Source organism: Enhydra lutris, unplaced genomic scaffold (assembly GCF_002288905.1).
Source record: "Enhydra lutris kenyoni isolate GAN:26980312 unplaced genomic scaffold, ASM228890v2 scaffoldscaffold21, whole genome shotgun sequence".
NCBI lineage: Eukaryota > Metazoa > Chordata > Mammalia > Carnivora > Mustelidae > Enhydra > Enhydra lutris.
In genome coordinates, this window is record NW_019154105.1 from 18,534,074 (window position 1) to 18,552,870 (window position 18,797).

Consider the following 18,797-nt stretch of genomic DNA (forward strand, 5'->3'; position numbering starts at 1 on the left):
TACTTCTACACTTACTCTTCCTGCCTCAAAACTGCAGTAAGTCCACACCAAAATGCTGGCTTTTAAATCTGAGCATTAATGCATGAAAATTGATCATTTTTCTTATGATTATATTTACAAATTGACAAATTACAGATGGAATCTTACTCTTTACAAAACAGACGAGGTCTTCATTGTTATTTAAAGGAGGAAAACCTGAATCTCCTGGCAAAGTTAGGAATTTGTTTCAAAAGCTGAACTTTCCCATTTCTCAGTGTTTGCCACTTTAATAACATCCTTTCGACAAACGCGAATGCTAGTATATTTGGGCAAGATGGTTTAATATTTTAACTCCCATAAATAAACAAACACACAAAATTAAATGAGTGGTGTACTTTTCCTTATGTCCACAATGACCGGTCATATAAACATATTCCATTTGTAAGTTTACTAATATCTACTGGAAATATCTTTGTATTAAGTCTCTAAATACTTGGGACCATGGTATTGTCTTGTTCTTTCAGGATAATTCAAAAAACTAAACTCAGAATTTGCATCAATTCATCAAGTCAAGCCCTGGAATGCTAATTAACCTTAACCTATTTATTATTAGAGATAAAAATAATGTATAATATTTTCAATAAATAAAACTTGAAGCATGTTACTCTCTCTTCTTCACCGATTAACAACAAAAGATGAGTTGTCACCTGAGGCAATTAGAAATTATGTCCTATTGCAATTTAAAAGTCAGAAGAGGTGTGGGGGGTTGGGAGGGCCTGGTGGTGGGTATTAAGGAGGGCACGTATTGCATGGAGCACTGGGTGTGGTGCATAAACAATGAATCTTGGAACACTGAAAAAATAAAACTAAATTAAAAAAAAATAAAAGTCAGAAGAGGCTAAGAATCACACATAAACAGAGTTTTCATGGAAAAAATACAAATTTTAGTTTAGGAATATCACAGTTATGAAAAAAAAAATGTCTTCCCAGAATACTCCAGATGGTTAATTCTTGCTTAGGTTTTCAACTGAAGGGTGTATCAAATTGAAAGAGCTTACCTGTACAGTGGTGAGTCAGGTACTATACTTGAGCTAGGAGAGTTTTTGAGGATTTAGTAAGGAGAAGTAGCTCTTGCTGCTGTAGCATACTTGGGCCTAATATTAGCATCGCTGGCCATGGAAAGAATTGCTGACACTCTGACTAAGGCCTCTTGGAGATTAGAGAAAATGCCAACTAATTTCTCATTCTATCAGAGTAAGAAGTGGAAAGCTATTCCCTCATTCATTCAACAAAAAGTTACTGAGCCTTTATTTTATATATGCCATATATTATACTGGTGTCCATATGGAACTTAGAATCTAGTTGTGTAAGAAGACATGTGTGTAATGAACTAAGTTAGGAATCAGAACAGCATGGTAGTACATGTAGGGTAAGAGCAGGGCAGAAAACAAGTTATATTAACATGTGAGTACTGAGAGACACACAGTGTAATCTCTGAATTGCTATATTACTATCAAAATTCAAACACCTGTAGTTTTCCATTACACTTTATCATGAAGAACAGCATTATTGCTAGTTAAAATAATCGAACCTCTAAACTTAGAGAATTCTATTCAGTTATGTAAACAAAAATTTAAAATAGTAAAGCAATTTATGACTATCTGTAAATAACATTAAAAGGAAATGGTATGTCCTAGAGAGGAAAAAGACAAGTTTAATGAATTGAGGCGGGGGGCACCTGGGTGGCTCAGTGGGTTAAGAGTCTGCCTTCAGCTCAGGCCATGATTCCAGGTTGCTAGGAATCAAGCCCCACGTCAGGCTAGGAAGTCTGCTTCTCCCTCTGCTCCCCCTCCCCTACTTGTGCTCTCGCTCTCTCAAATAAATAAATTAAATATTTTTTAAAAAAGAATTGGAATTAAAGATGATCTCTGGTTTATTTAAAGCACTGTTTTGCATTGTTTTTTCTTATAAAATTGAGGTCTATTTTTTGGTTGTTGTTTATTGGTTATAAACATTTTTCTGTATGTATCAATTAGGTATACTCATATATACACTCAAACCGACAAGGTTCCCAATAGGGGTGATCATATGTGACACTCTCTGCAAAGTGAACATATTGTCCCAGGGGTCCTGAAGTATTATATCAAGGCAGCCCTTGACATTTTTCCAAGTGGAGAGCACTTCTGAGGGCATGTCACAATTAATTAGACAGGATGGCATTCTATTTTAGTAATGGTTTTGTGTACTTCACTACACAAAGAACTAACCAGCTGATAATAAAAATGCCCTTCAGAGAAGGGCTTAAGATTGGAGACTAGCTGCACAAGGGAGAAAAAGTTTCTTATACGTTTTTTGTTCTTATAGCCTAAAGTACTTAATGACAACATTTTGTACACGAAAAGATAATGAACAGTGTTCAGCTACACAGGCCAGAAGGAAGACAACAAAGGAAGTCTAATCATATAATTAAAAAACTTATCAAAAACAAGCCGCAAACATCTCCCCCTCCAGTATCATCAAAAAGCCAAACTTACCTGATCTACCATCCAGAGGTCCAAAATCCAAGGAATATTTCACAACGTGATAGTTATTCCATACGTAAAGAAGGTTGTCTCTGGGGTTGTAATCCACAGCTGCTATGTACTGGTATGAATTGGGAAAGGGGACGTCCACCAAACTATCTTTACTCTGGTCGGTGTTGTAAATGTAGTCAATCTTATTCCCTGTGGCCTCATTGTCGTCATCCTCGTAGACCGATCTGACCACATACAGAATCCCGCAAATCATAAACGCGTTGGAAGCGGATCTTTTATCGTACGCAGTATCCCATGTCCCTTCAATCCGTAGGGTATAAGGGTTCAATTGACTAATGACAATTTTACCATTATTTTGTTCTGTTGCATAGATCACCCAGAGCCCATTTTCATCCACTGCCAGGTCTATGTCAGATTTGCCTCCCCATCGGTAAGGGGAGGTATCGTGGTAATTGGCGTTTGCTATGATCGCCTCTCCGCTCTTTATCCTAGTCCGCAAATCAAACTTTACTATGTTCCTGGTGCGCTCTTTGTTGAAAAACAGAGCTCCGTCATACACTACAAACCCTGTGCCATCCACCCTGTGTGGGAGCTTGTAGGTTGTAGTAGGTCTTCCGGCGATGAAGTCGTCCTTGGAGGAGTACTCAGTGAGGGTGTCGGTTCTGTAGGGCGTCCAGGGCATATAATAAATCTTGTCAGAAGCCTGCAGAGGGTCTTTGCACCATGCCCCAGACTGGTGGTCGGATTCAAACAAGTGTTCACTCTGGTATACTCCTTTCAGTAGTCCAGGACAAAGAAAAACTGTTGAAAGGGAAAGAGTTAAAATAATAAACATATTAATTTTAATATTTTGTTAGAGATTTCTCTTTTTCACCAAATGGAATGTAACTCTAACAAGATATACCCACCACCACTTAATTCTTTCGTTGCGTTCTTCTGAGTACACATATGAATTCTGACTTTTGCTCAAAATCATTTTGATTTCATTTGCTGAAAAATGTGGCCTCTCTAGGAGTACTTGTGTTTTCCTTTGATTTTTACCTTTGTAAACATGTGATACTATATTTTTGGATATATATATATATATATATATACATATATATATATATATACAGGTGTGATGTATGTCTCTGTATTCTATAGACATAAAATAAATACAAATGTTTTTACATAATATTTTATGTATCTTATTTGAAATTAAATATATTGTTTTCACTCTGATGTTAGCCCCTCAATAACTTATCATTAAGACATAAATAGAAATCCAATACTAATTAAGTATAATAATAAAGGAAAAGAAAAGCCCTATAATACAGGCCACTGAATCTTCTAGCAAAAAAATAAAACAAAACCGGAAAACATCTTAAAGCTACTATAGCACACACAGAGCATGCAACCCACACAATTAAAAATGGGTGATGGATGGATACTGGGAGGAAAAAGAGAAAGGAAGAAAAAGAAAGGAAAGAAGGAATAAGGAAAGAAGAAAGGTGAAAGGTTACAGAGAAAAGAACCCAAGATCTAGATTTTAATCAGTTAAAAATGTCCTGTTAAATACAGTAGTATTGGAACTTAAAAACATGTACCTTTTACTGTTACATGAGAAGAACATTAAAAAACAAGATTACTTGCTACAATATTTTGCTGCTCATACTTCAGATTGAAAATGGGCAGGAATTATCTGATTCACTTCATTTTTAGTATGATTCAGTAGCACACTGTGTGAACAGTGGTAAGCAGCCCCGGCCGGCCTGTAATGCAGGGGCTATAAAGCAATGTTTCCCAAAGAGTGGTCCTTGAAGCACCTGTTTCAAGTGGTAGAACTAGATGTTACACAGAAAGAAAATAGGGATCCTCAGCCGTGTTTAAGAGATAGTATATTAAATAGAATTGTGGCAGAGATTCTAATAGCTTTGGCATATCAGTGAATCTCCCAGGCAGGAGTGAGGAAGATGAACAAATTTCACAATCTAATTTAATCACGGAACCTTTTCTACAGAGCCTGTTTAAAGTGTAGTGTTCTGTTGAACCTGCTATGGGAAACACTGCTCTAGTATTTTTGCCAAGCAAATACACTGAAAAATAATCATGCAGTCCAATGTTATATTTGAAATGATTAGAAGGGTACTGGGTGGAGAAATTAAGAAATCATAAGGAATTCGGATGTTGAACCATATTTTAATGATTAAAGTATTATTCTCTTAATATTAGTTATTAGCTCTTTAACTGCAACTATAAACCTAGACCCAATGGAAAATGAGCTAAGATAAAACTCAGCTAGGATGTGCAGGTTATTAAAAAGGAGAGTGCACTATTAAAATGTCCGAAGTTTTACTTTTGTAGAAATGAAAAGTTCAAGGGCCAAGCTGACCACCAAAATCTTCCATAGCAAGGATAGAGGGCTTTCATCAATTTGTACTCAATAATAAAGTTGATGATTAGAAGAATTTCTAATATGATGCCTATAATTATAAAGAATGGAGAGGCATTGTTGTCAAAATTGCATATAAACTTTAAGTTGGTTAATAATGAGCCCATCATTACTAAAGTAATTTATTAGAAGGTATTTCAGAAAACTGTCTCCCCTTTTCCCCCAACAGTTAAAAATTAATAAAACGGGGAGACCACACCAGAGCTATGGAAAATTATCTAGTATGGAAATAAAAGCAAATTTAAAGCAGTCATATCCACCATTTACTGGATTTTCTAACTACTTATTTAAAAGTAAAGAGGAAGAAAATGCACGGTTGAAAATTTTACATGATTAAACTGTTTTAGGATAAAAGGATCAAACCAGCACTGGTCATCACAACAGATTAAAGTGAAGTTGAGCAGCAGAAGTAGTAAATAAATTTTCATAAAATAGATAAGAATTAATACAAAATTATTTTAACTAAATGTTAAACTGTTAAATAACTTAGCCTATAAATAGTATATAATTTATGAAAGGTATTTAATTACCTTTTTGTTCCACTTCTATTGGAGAGAGAGAAGTACAGAGAGAAAGGAGAAAAGAGAATAGATTAATGGTACGGTATTGGCCAAGCACTTTTTATTCACCTCTTCTAAACTGAAAGTAAATCATTTATTTCACTCATACTTGCTTTTTGAACATAGGTTTTTTTCTTAAACATGCCCCTAGTAAAATTATTTTTTTAAAAAAGCAATCATATTATAAACTTAAAAACACAGTACAGACTTAGAACACATAAGGCAAAAGTTATTCAAGCTAAGATTGAAAAAAACATACAATTTCGAACTATAGGCATAGGACATAGAATATTCATAATAAGAACACCAATGTTTCCCTTCAAAAGTTAGGAAGGTAAGTATACACATAAAGCTTTCAAATAGCTTGACTAGTCTCATTTATAAAATATTATAGTTTATAACACTATTTAACGTAATAGTCTTGATTTTTGCCCATCTCAAGGATTCAGAAGAAATTACTCTGAACTCGTTTCCTAAGCCTAAGATTTTCCATGTCAGTCTTAATGGGAAATAAACCTCATGAGGCCACACATTAACAGGAAATGCTCTCATCCTAAGTAAATGGATTCAGAATCTTTATAGAAGAAACTTCTCTCCCTCCCACTTTCCAATATTTGATATTGTGGAAAAATATCTTTCAGAAAAATCTGTTATCAGAAGGTTGATATAAATAATGAGTCACCTATTCTGGCCTTTTCTGAAATTCTTAACAAAGGCAACATACCTTTGTAAGAATAAATTGAAATCCTCAGCCGTGTTATGGCTATGCATGTCTCAAATTAGATCCCATTTTTATTTTTTAAGGTACTGATCAATACAAGTCAGGAAAAATTCTGGGAAATTGTAACATATCCATGTATCTCACCAAGCAGCATCTTGTTTCTCTTACAAGCATTGTCTCATCAGAGACAATTTGCCTAAATCATAAAAAAGAACAGGGACCCACAAAAAACAAGGGAAAGAGCTGGGGAAAATGGGTTCATAACACAAACTTAAAAATTACAGATTGCAGTTGATATAAATCTAGAAAAAATTCAATGGAATAGATTAACTGAAATATTACTGCACAATAAATAAAACTCTAGGGAAGTTTCGAAATAAGGGAGAAATACTGTTTTGGTAATTATATTTGGGTGAGATTTTTTTGCACTTTGATCTAAGCTCTTGTGTCCTCTGTTGTCAAATCACACTCATTTTTCTCCACTGACTTTTTGAAAGCCCAGTATTACATGTGTTCAAAGATCAAACTAGCCTACATCAGATGTTATGCTTGGGATACCCGGGGAGGTGGGGTGGGTGGGGGGCTCAGTTAGTTGAGCCTCCGACTCTTGATTTCAGCTTGGGTCCTGATCCCAGCTTCCTGAGGCCCATGTCCTCAGGCTCCATGCTCAGCGGGAAGTCTGCTTGAGATTCTCTCACTCTCCCACTGCCCCTCCCTCTCACTCAATCTCTCTCTCTCTAAAATAAATAAATCTGAAAAAAAAAAAAGTTATGCTCAAGAAGTTGCAAATGGGTTTTTTTAAAGATGTCTCATCTCATTAATATACAAATCTTATTTTAATAGTATTTCTAGGATTCTTAACAACTCTGTTTATACTATTGTAATCGATCATCTTTTTCAGTCTTTATCGAGCGACTGCCGTATTCACTGGATTATATGCCTCATTACAGGTCAGTTAAATGCTTTACTTAGGAGGTGCACTTCATTTTGTGACTAGAATACTCACGATCTGAATACTCACAGTCTGAGTTCAGACTGACAACTAAAGGAAGCAGAAGAAACAACCTTCAGAAATTATTTAATTGGGGTGTCTTGGTGGCTCAATGGGTTAAAGCCTCTTCCTATAGCTCAGGTCATGATCCCAGGATTCTGGGATCGAGCCCCGCATCGGGCTCTCTGCTCAGCAGGGAGCCTGCCTCCTCCCCACCGCCCCCCGCTGCGCCTGCCTCTCTGCCTACTTGAGATCTGTCAAATAAATAAATGAAATCTTTAAAATATATATATTTAATCAATGGTCTCGAAAGTTTGGACTCCAGACACATTACAGTGAAAGTGGAGACTGAGAGTGGGAAGTCGACATTTTTCACAACTAGACTATAAAAATACAGATAGAACTAATTTTGTTCCTTGAAATACTTCTAAATATATACACTTTTGAGAATTGTATGCAGAGGATTTGTACTCTTTTTTTTTTTCAAGATTATTTATTTATTTGTTTGACAGAGAGAGAGAAAGCACAAGCAGGAGAAGTTGCAGGAAGAGAGAGAGGGAAAGGAAGAAGCAGGCTTTCTGCTGACTGGGGACCCTGAACCAGGGCTCGATCCCAGGGCCCTGGGATCATGACCTGAGCCGAAGGTAGATGCTTAACTGAACTACCCAGGTGCCCCTTATATTCTGAAGCATAAAGTGTATACACACACCACTTAAGTTTTATTTCACATAATACTCATTGTCTTATTCTTTTTTTTTTTTAAGATTTTATTTATTTATTTGACAGAGAGAGATCACAGGTAGACAGGCAGGCAGAAAGAGAGAGAGAAGTAGGCTCCCCGCTGAGCAGAGGAGCCTGATGCGGGGCTCGATCCTAGGACCGTGAGATCATGACCTGAGCCGAAGGCAGAGGCTTAACCCTCTGAGCCACCCACGCGCCCTTCATTGTCTTATTCTAAAGCACAGTTATCCTAACTTCTTGGGGACTCGTATTTCTTCAACAAACAATGAGGAAGACGGGATATGTGATACAAAACATTGATAATGGCATTTATTATTCTGTAAATATCATCTTACTATTTAATCGATATTGTTTTTTCAAAGAACTTTTCCATCCATTTTCTCAGTCGTCATTAGGTAAGATTTTACTTTTAATTCTCTGGTCTTGGTCTAATTTGAGATAAACTGGCATCAGTCATAGCATAAGTAAAGTTTGCTTCTCTTACTTGCAGGTTATTCAAAATTAAGATTTATTAGGCAGTTTCACTATGGAGAAAATTATTATGTTCTTGCCTATGTCATGACTGGCTGTAGCTCATTTATCATTTATTTGCTATTTTCAAGACTCAAATAAAACAATCCTGTAATTTAAGTGGAAACAAGCACACACAAATCATATTCCTGTAACAAAAACTGGCAAGGCAAACATAATTTGTCACTGAAGAGCTTAGTAATATTTAGGATTAACCGGTCACTGTCATCATCTAATTCTGATTCTAGAAGCTTCTTTCCCCTGGGGGACAAAAATACTCACACAAACAAATTATATGGATACAAGTTAACACCTTTGCCACTAAATGCTTCATAACCTCATAGTGCCCGGCACTAATAATAAATACTCAGTGAACAGCTCCTGAATTAATACATAATCCAAATCGAGGTGATTACTATTTTAAGCATGTAGCAAAAAGAAAAGATGGTGAAGGGAACCTGGATTTGCTCTACACAGTCATACATACATGATATTATCTGTACAATGTCTTTGTATATTTTAATGGATGTGGTGGAAAGTACAATTTATGAGCCGTATGTATCTCCACCCTATTAAGTGTAAAACTGGAGGGAAAAAAAGAAAATAAGAAAAACTGTAAGAAAATAAGAAAAAAAGAAAATAAGAAAAACTGTATGGATAATCTTGAGGATTATATTGGCAAGAAGAAAGTGTTGCTATAAAACAGTCTGCAATGATCTAAAAACACAGACCAAAAATACTCCCTTTTCTCTTCTCTGTAATGAGATCATAAATAAATGAATTGTACGATGACATCTGTGCTCAGCCTTCTTCAGTACTCCTGTCTTTTGATCTGGTCCAATATCCTGAATTCTGGCATTATAGCTGTCATTGTTCATTTCCAATTCTCTCTGGAACTAGTTACTCTCTTTTTCGCTCTTCACTTTTAATCCCCGAACTATTTTTATTGTCCATTCAGCCTCTGCAAATACGTTTATATATTTCCTTAAAGTGATTTCATTGTTGTCCTTTGTCAAACTTAATGTCATAAGCTATATCCTGCGGTTAGAGTAAATGACAAATTCAAACTAAGGGTAATTTTATTCTGTATAAAAGGCAGAAACAGAAAAAAAAAAAAAAGACTGGTAAAATTTCCCTTCATTTCCCAACAGTTCATAAAAGAGATATAATATATAGCCAATAGCCATATTATTGTTTAGAAAAATAAGATGTTATTAGTTCTATCCATATCTGTACCATATGCAGCACTTTTGAATCGCATTTTTTAATTAGAAAAGGTATGGATGAGAGAGCGTATGCATGCATTGCCAAGCTCTTCCAAATTACGTTGCAAATTACAGAGAAATAAAATTGTTGTGTGCTAAAAACTGTTAGAACTAAATTGTCATAACTAAGAACTATAAAATTGTGTCGAATTCTAGTGTAGCTTAAATTTTCTTTTCTTTTAAGCTGTAAGTCAAACCATACATTTTCCATGTTATATAATCCAATGATGCCTCTGAAATATAAATAAAAAACACAGGGAACACAAGATGGTTATAGAACATTAAATAATGTATAAATAGCTATTTTTATCATTGAAATTTGGTAGTATTTTGAAGAGTATTATTTTCTTGGTTACATCTGGCTTGGACTATTAAAATACATTTGGACCACACTTGTCACTAGCCAGCTGGGCAGTGAAGGAGACAACAAAAAGGCAAACTAATTAAGCAATAAGAAATCAGTCTTGGATGAAAATTTGCTGGTGTATCATCCATAAAAATAGCCATCTATAAGTGGATAATCAAAAGTTTACAATAATAATGTCACTTGTATAGCACTTTGTAACTTAACAAAATGTTTTCACATGAATCACTTGATTTAATTCTTCAAACACTGTGATGTGGTATTTATTACTCCCATATCAGAGATGAGTCAACCAAAACCCAAAAGGTTAAGGGATTTGACCAAGCACAATACTGGTAGAGTCTGTCATTTATCTAACATACACCGGCTCTTACAACATGCAAACTCAGTGAAACTGTTGCATTCTTGTTGTCCATTTCCCTTCTGTCAACAAATCCAGTGCACTTTAGAGAGACAAAAAACACAAATGAAATCTTCCTGAGGGCAGCCACTCTGTTAAAAGAATGAACATTCACTAAGCATGTGCTAAGCACAGTATGGTGTGCTACAAAGTGCACTGAACTTTTGCATACAATCTAACTTAATCATCTCACCCCAACCTTATGAAGTAGATATTCTCCTTGTCTTTTCAAGTGAAGAAATAGGTACAAAGAAGCATTGCTCTTTTGGTTAGTGAGGGGTAGAGTTGGAATTCAAATACAAGTTTTGATCTTATTCATTATTGCATCTCCAGTGCTCAGCACATAGAAAAAGCTCAATTAATATTTCTTATGTCTCCATGCAATGATGAACTGCACTACAGTATTTTCAAAGAATGAGCCTGGATGCCATATTCTTCAGTGCTATTAACCCTGAGACTAGTGATACAGAGCATCTCCCCAGAGAAGATAAAATAATAATAATAAAAAAAACAACGGTTCCTCATTTCTTGGCCAAGGAAACAAGATATTTCTTATCACCAGAAACAAACCTGTGCTGCATACCTCATATCCTGTTAATTCTCATTATTCTGATACAGAGAATATTCTCTTTTTCTACTTCACATACACCAAGAAAATACAGAAGCACTTGAGTAAATAGAAATGAAAAGATCTGTGAAGTTCATTAATTTTTTTGGTATACTGCATATCAAAAATTCTGACAGACATCTGTCTCTTTCTGTAAATAAGGTGCTAATCCTTTATTTAATGAAAGACAGGGGTAATCTCTGCAGCTCAGCTTCTAAATTATGTTTTTCAAATAATACCTGTGCATCAGTGAATAAAAGTGCTGCTCAAGCACCTTGTGTTACAATGGCTTTATATATTGTGCTTCTAAAATTACTGCCTTCTAATGAATTTCATTCTGGAGTGTGTAGATTGAAAATGTCAATAATTCAGAAGATGCTTTCACTAGCCACATTCTAATTTAAACATTTAAATACAGTGTCTATAGGTGATGCAGAAAATGAGGCTACCTTTCTATCCTTCTGGTGGATCTGTAGAATCTTTCCATTAGTTTAACCTTTAAAAGAAAATGGTGTTATTAGTAGACTCTGGGGATACATGAGGTTATGATCCCAGGGTCCTGGGATGAAGCCCAAAGTTAGGCTCCTTGCTCAGTGGGGCTGCCTGCTGCTCTCCCTGTTTGTGCTCTCTCTCTCTCTTTCTCTTTGACAAATAAAAACTTAAAAAAAAAAAAAAGTTCTGAACAACAACAAAAAAACAAAACAAAAGGAGAGTTCCTTCAGAGTGTATAAGACTATGCTTTATACATAAAAATACACATATAGTATATTAGGCCCATGGAATGTATTTGTTATTTACAAGGCCCTTAGAGCTGTGAATACAGAGAAGTAATAGTAATCATAATAACTAACAACTCCTGAACATGTACTCTGTGAATGGTTATGTGGATAATTTTATTTAATCCTCAAAGAAACTATGAATTTGGTGGTACTATCACGAGCATGGTATAGAGGAGGAACTGAGCTCTGCCTTCGGGAAACTTACAGTCTAATAACTAGCAATTTTCAGTATAATTATTTACCAATAACAAGCTATTTGTAAATGCTTTCAGAGGACCTGTGTAAAGAGATTAAAAATAGACAAGAAGTGATTGGCAGAGAGAGGGAATCATGAAGAGAAGTCAAAGTTAAAAACACCAGCTACAGCACTTTGACAAAAATCAAATTTTTATGGAAAATGTCACCCATTTGTTCCTGAGAAATTAATTTTTTTACTGATCCCAATTATCAGATTCTATACATCCACTGCTTATGCAATAAATAAGATACTCAAAATTAATCTAATCTAATCCTAGATTCAGTAAATATGCTATAATTACTGCAGTTTGGGGGATTGAATTTTATTTTAGATGTCATTTAATTTCAGCCAATATTTTACAAATAAAAAAAATGAAGGCAAAGAACTAGATATTAGCCCCAAATCACAATTTGCTTTTTAATTCTTAATAGTACTAAAAACAATTTATGAAAAATATACTATTTTTGATTCATTTAACAATTTTATATATTGTGAACACAGGAATGAATGTTCTAATTTTCTGATGAGAAACATCAAAAGCTACAAGAAATCAAGTTACTTTTTTTTTTTTGACCAAACATTGTTCCTTCAGTCTTATAAGAGCTCTTGCGATCTTGTGAATTAATTAAACATGGAATTGGAAGTTTCTATCATCATATGGTGCAAGAGAATGAGATGACAAAATGCACAGTCATTCAGTAATGGTGAAAAAACCCCAATGCACACAAAAAACATCCTGAGTAAATAGAAATGAAAAGATCTGTGAAGTGAGAGGTAATTTAAGAATCTGGAGCTATCAAAAAAAAAAAAAAAAAAAAAAAAAAGAATCTGGAGCTATCACATACTTAGGTACTTTGTAGAGGTACTCCAAATACCCCACCCAATTTGAGACTGGATTCACTAGCCAAAAAGCAGAAAAGGTTTTGTATTACATAATATCATGGTTAATAAAAAACAAGATAAATAATGCAAATAGGATTCCTAGAACAATTAACAAAACAAAAAAACTTAATCTTGGAATTCATCAGCAAAAACGTACACACCACGTATGTCCTATACACTTAACTGAACCTCTTGAAAAGTAGATTTAAGATTCTTACCCATTTGTTTTTTTGGTGTTTGATAAAATGAAGATGCTAATATTGATTCATCTGAATAAATTCCAAGTTTCCAGATTCATTACTATAAATTTCCCTAAGTGTGTTTCTTATAATATTTTTCCAGTTTCATGTCTTATTAATCCTATGGGCTAATCATATTCTTCATAATGGTTTATTTATTTTTACTTCATATAGTCCACACTTACATTTAGTTTTCAACTTTTCTCACTCTGTTGCCCCTGTTAAGAATGTCTCATACCTCCTACTATTTTTAGTTAAGCCAAACCATCTCTCGGTTCTAAATTCTTCCACCATAAATCCTGCTTTACTTACCAGTCCCATATTGAATAAACATATAATTTCAACCTGATTTGTGTGTGTGTGGTGGGGGGGTTCAGTAATGTTCTAGGGTGGGGACTGGCAAACTTTTCTACAAAGGGCCAAAAAGTAAGTAAGTTAAGATTTGTGAGCCACATACAAGCTGCATTGCATAGCTGTTGTCCTCATAGTCTTCTTCTTCTTTTTTTAACATCCCTTAAAACATGTAAAAGATACTCTTAACTCATGGGCTAGTAGAAAAACAACCCACTGGATGTTTATCCCATGGCCATTGTTTGCCGATTACCTATTCTAGTTTACTCCACTTATACTGTCTCACTATTCTGTTTGGAACTTGATATTTTTACCTTCTCTTTATCTTTCTTCTGGAAATATATGAAGGTTTTTGAAGGCAGAGAACCTGAGATCATTCGCCCAGGCATTACTGGGTTCTATCTCATTTTCTTGTTTTTACTGCTGGTCAGTAAATGTTGGCACTGACACGTTTTCAAAATCGCAGGCAAATGGCTCCAAATATAAACTTGGTGTGGTTTGTTCAATGATATGAACAGAGGAGAAGAGGACAAATCTTACAGACAGTAAAGAATGTAGCTCATTTCTGCTAAGCAGGAACACAAAATCTTCCTGAGATAGTACATCTTATCTCTCGATAGTGGAGTCCATTATCTTTCTCACTATCTACTCCTAGAATGGCACATTGCAAAATATTTATTTTACAATCAATTGCTAATGAAGATTCTGTCATCTCTGTGAAATTTCTCCTGAACACTGAAACAGGCTATTTTTAGTCTAGTTTACTTAACTTTTATAGTAGGTCAGGGTTTTTTTGCTTTCTTTTCTTTTTTTTTTCACCAAATACTTGATCTATTTCATCTTATTTAATGCTCAGAACAACCCTGTTGAGATTGTTGTCACCATCATAACAGATGGGAAGAATGAATATAGAGGTCATTAGCACTTAGTAGAGCTGATATTTGAATTTCTGAGCCTACAGTTTTAGCCTCTATGCTTTGCTCTCTGGCAAACAAGAAAAGTGATTATGACAAAAATAATGAGGATAACTAATAATAATTGAGTACTTACTAATGACCAGTTTATGGTTTTAAATAATTTATAGGTATTATCCACTTAACAATTATATTACCGCTATAAAGTAGGTAGCATTATTAGTTCAATATTAGAAAGAAAGAAACTATGATACAGATAGGTTCAATAAACAGTAAGTGACAAACCAGGATCCAAAGTCAGCACCAAGTGCCACCCCAATGTTTATAGCAGCCATGTCCACAATAGTCAAACTATGGAAAGAGTCTGGATGTCCATCGGCAGATGAAGGGATAAAGGAGATGTGGTATGGACGTACAGTAGAACATACAATGTGAGGCAAAAGTGATAACCACTACACTACGGAAACTGAACATACAATGGATACACAATGGAATACTACTCAGCCAACAAAAAATGAAATCTCACCATTGGTTATGGATGGAACTAGAGGGTATTATGCTAAGCAAAATAAGTCACTCAGGGAAAGACAATTATCATATGATCTCTGATATGCGGAATTTAAGAAACAAAATAGAGGATCATAGGGGAAGAAAGGAGGGAAAAATAAAAGAAAACGAAACCAGAGAGGGAGATAAACCATAAAAGACTTTTTTTTTTTTTAAGATTTTATTTATTTATTTGACAGACAGAGATCACAAGTAGGCAGAGAGGCAGGCAGAGAGAGAGGAGGAAACGGGTCTTGATCCCAGGACCTTGGGATCACAACCTGAGCCGAAGGCAGAGGCTTAACCCACTGAGCCACCCAGGCGCCCCCATAAGAGACTCTTTGTCATAGGAAATAAACTGAGGGTTGCTGGAGGGGGAGGGGGTGGTAGGGTTGGGGTAACTGGATGATGTAATGAGCACTGGGTGTTATATAAGACTGATGAATCACTGACCTCTACCTCTGAAACCAATAATACATTATATGTTAATTTAATTTAAATAAAAATAAACAACAACAAAAGAACCCAAGGGCTAAACCACTATCTTTCAAGTGCAAGTTACTTGTACTATTGTCTCTGAGTACTTTCATTGACTAAGGGAGGAGGCAGTTCTTGGCTACCTCGTTCTAAATGACAGCACTACTTTATCCTCTAAGTTACATTTAAGGGGTATAGAAATTGATTTGATGGCCTGCTGTTAGTGACAATATCTGATTTGGATTTCAACAAAGAAACAAAAAGTCTTTTAAAGTTAGTGTTAATACCAATAATAACTCCTACTGAAAAAACTTATTATGCTGATTTTTTTTTTTTTTTTGCTAAAGAACCTCTTTTCAGAACCATCTGTTTAAGATCTGTTTTCTGACAGGAGACTTTCTTGGCACACCCCTCAGGGCAGGGTCAGATTCCAGACACACTAGGCACACGGTGGTCTCCTGTAAGGCCAGGAGCCAGCATCCGACTGAAATCTGTAATGTCTGCAGAAGGGTAAGAAATGCAGGGGTAGAAGGGTTAAATGTGCCCCCAAAAGAAGATGGCATACATAAAACTATTTGCTACTTTTTTTTTTTTCCTAATGAAGGAAGAAAACATGTTTTATGAATTATGGAGTTTAGAGCAAACCGCAGAAGTAGCAGTTTTTTTCCTGAGAGTTTCCTGTTTCTTCTTTAACTCTCCAGGGTCCATTGCAGTGTGTCTGTGACAATCCTGTATCAAGACCCCCCTGGCCCAGCCTAATATAGTTTCTACTTACTTCCCACTTCAAGTTGAAAGCACTTATAACGGGGTCTAGTTCTGCAACGTTATAATCTATGACACAGGAATTGCGTGCTCTTAAGAAAGGAAGCTTATGCTTCACGGTCATCTGTTTTCCTAATGGATTTATGCTCTTCCTTGTAGAGACAGTGACAGAAGGAATAAATACTCAAGTGACCGTTGTGCATTAGCTAGGTCAAAGTTGAGAAAAGAAATGAGCAGAGAGCCCTTCAAATGTATGTAATGTGGTGTAACACCCAAACCTCACACATTAAATCTAAAATTAAATTAAAACAAATAAACAACAAAGTATGCTTTCCCGCCTGTTCTTTATAACACTCCACCAACATCTGTTCAGTAATTCACTGAATGCACTTTTTGTTTATTTTACTGAAATGTGTGAAATTAGAGGAAAAGCAAGTTTGAGGGAATGAAACACGTGATTACATTATTCTTTTCTCGACTGCGCTACTGGCAACATACCTTACTACCTATTTAAACTAACTAGCCCCCAATGGTTTGTTTTCCCTTGAAAGCTTTCTGTAGAGGAATCATAAAAATGAATTTGCAGGGGCTAGAGCACTGAGGAACGAAATATCATGGCATAATATTATTAGGTGTATCTTTTTTTTTTTTTTTTTTTTTTTTTACTTTTTAATGAAATAAACTTCCTTGTAGACAAAGCAAAACAAAACAAAAAGTTGATATCTACTCAAGTATGGTTGGTATTTATTAAACTTTTAATTTGTTATGTATAGCTGCAAAACTAATTATTATTATTATTTTTTAAGATTTTATTTATTTGACAGAGAGAGATCACCAGTAGGCAGAGAAGCAGGCAGAGAGAGGGGGAAGCAGGCTCCTGCTGAGCACAGAGCCTGATGCGGGGCTCGATCCCAGGACCCTGAGATCATGACCCGAGCTGAAGGCAGAGGCTTAACCCACTGAGCCACCCAGGTGGCCCAACACTAATTATTAAGTATTATTATTACATCTACCACATTAGGTGATTATTTTTAAAAATACAACATTAAACACCAGATAAATTTCAAATGGAAACTCTATCTCCTCAGGAAACCTCATCCCGTGACACACTCTGTTAATATATTAGAATAAAATGGAGAGAGCATTCAAGTGCTCTCTCCATTTTACTCATTGCTGTGTCCCACCATTTGGGATAGTACCTGGAATAGAGAAACTACTCAATAAGTAGTTTAAATTTATTACATCAGGACAAGGGGCCTCTTCCCTTTAATGCTTTTGAATAACTGGTATAAGTTTACTCATATTACCAAAGGCAAAATAAAAGGAAACACAATTAAAATAAAATGTAGATATGGGTTGCATAATTGTTGTGCTGCAGGAAATATTTTCTAAATACGTGGTTTAATTAATAAATCCATTTGAGTTTTGGCTTAATATCTAATTACTAAAACAAAACAAAACTACTCTACTCTGTTCCATCATGTTACATTGTACAATAATGAACACTGAAAATAAAATAGCTTGTAGTTTGGGGCATTTTCAGATATGACCGAATAAATGCATAATTTGAACCAACAAGCAGTTACAGCAACGACAGCCAACAGTTTTTGAACATTTACTGTGTGGAAATACTATTAACTCAATGAACTACCAAAACCTCTCCTTAAGGTAAGTATATTATCACCGTTTTACAGATGAAGAGAGTGTGGGGCAGAAAAATCCAGTTCACAAATCTTAAGGTCACAAATCCAATAAGAAACGTAATAAGGATTTGAAAAAAGACAATCTGGCTGCAAGGTTTATGCTCATTGGTTGGTCTCTGCATCATCTCCCAAGAAATTACGGACAATTTTTCTCATCCAGAAAATGAAGTAACACAACAGTCTGATGCCTGATTGCAAATGTCAATAAAGTGTAAAATATACATTTGATGTATGATATTTTGAATGAAATCTCAACTTGTGAGTTTTGGCTGATTTGCCACTTATCTACAAACTATATAAGCTCAGAATCTGGTATCTACTTTTAAATAAGTGACATGCACAGTTGGACAGAGAGTGAGGAGGTAAATTTTAGATTTCTTAGATTCCTCAGATTGTTATTTTTAAATTCCAAACAACGGGATGATAACCTCCAAGTCTTCTCACTCGTTACATGTGTAACAAGGATTCATCAGATCACGGTGAGGCTCTACTGGGCCTACCAGTTTTAAAGAGGAGAGATTTGTAATGGAACATTATAAACTCTACACAACGAAAGTAAGAATCAAATGCTTATACTGCCAAAGGAAGAACAGAGTACAAAATTCTGCTGTGTAGCATCCTGTGGGAATGTGTTTTCTTTTTTCTTGAAATCAAATGTAATTTCTTCTGCCACTGAAGAACTGTTGTCTTCATATCATGTCTCAGTTAAGTTTATGCATTTGAAGGAGTCAGCAGTCTAATGAATCTTCCCCCTCAGCTTTGTAAACTATGTACTGTCTACTTGAATCCAGGCCCATTAAATT

At 35.3% G+C, this 18,797-nt stretch overlaps 1 protein-coding gene across 1 annotated transcript in view; it reads right to left on the reverse strand.

The window, feature by feature from the left end:
• The window catches only part of LOC111148839 (adhesion G protein-coupled receptor L3), a 570,699-nt gene that overhangs the window by 309,317 nt on the left and 242,585 nt on the right, over window positions 1–18,797 (reverse strand). The window contains exons 4-5 of the mRNA XM_022505656.1: window positions 5,475–5,489; window positions 2,514–3,314 (exon numbers count right to left, since the gene is read on the reverse strand). Of these exons, the coding sequence (XP_022361364.1) occupies window positions 2,514–3,314; window positions 5,475–5,489 (816 nt within the window). The remainder of the gene's footprint in view (window positions 1–2,513; window positions 3,315–5,474; window positions 5,490–18,797) is intronic.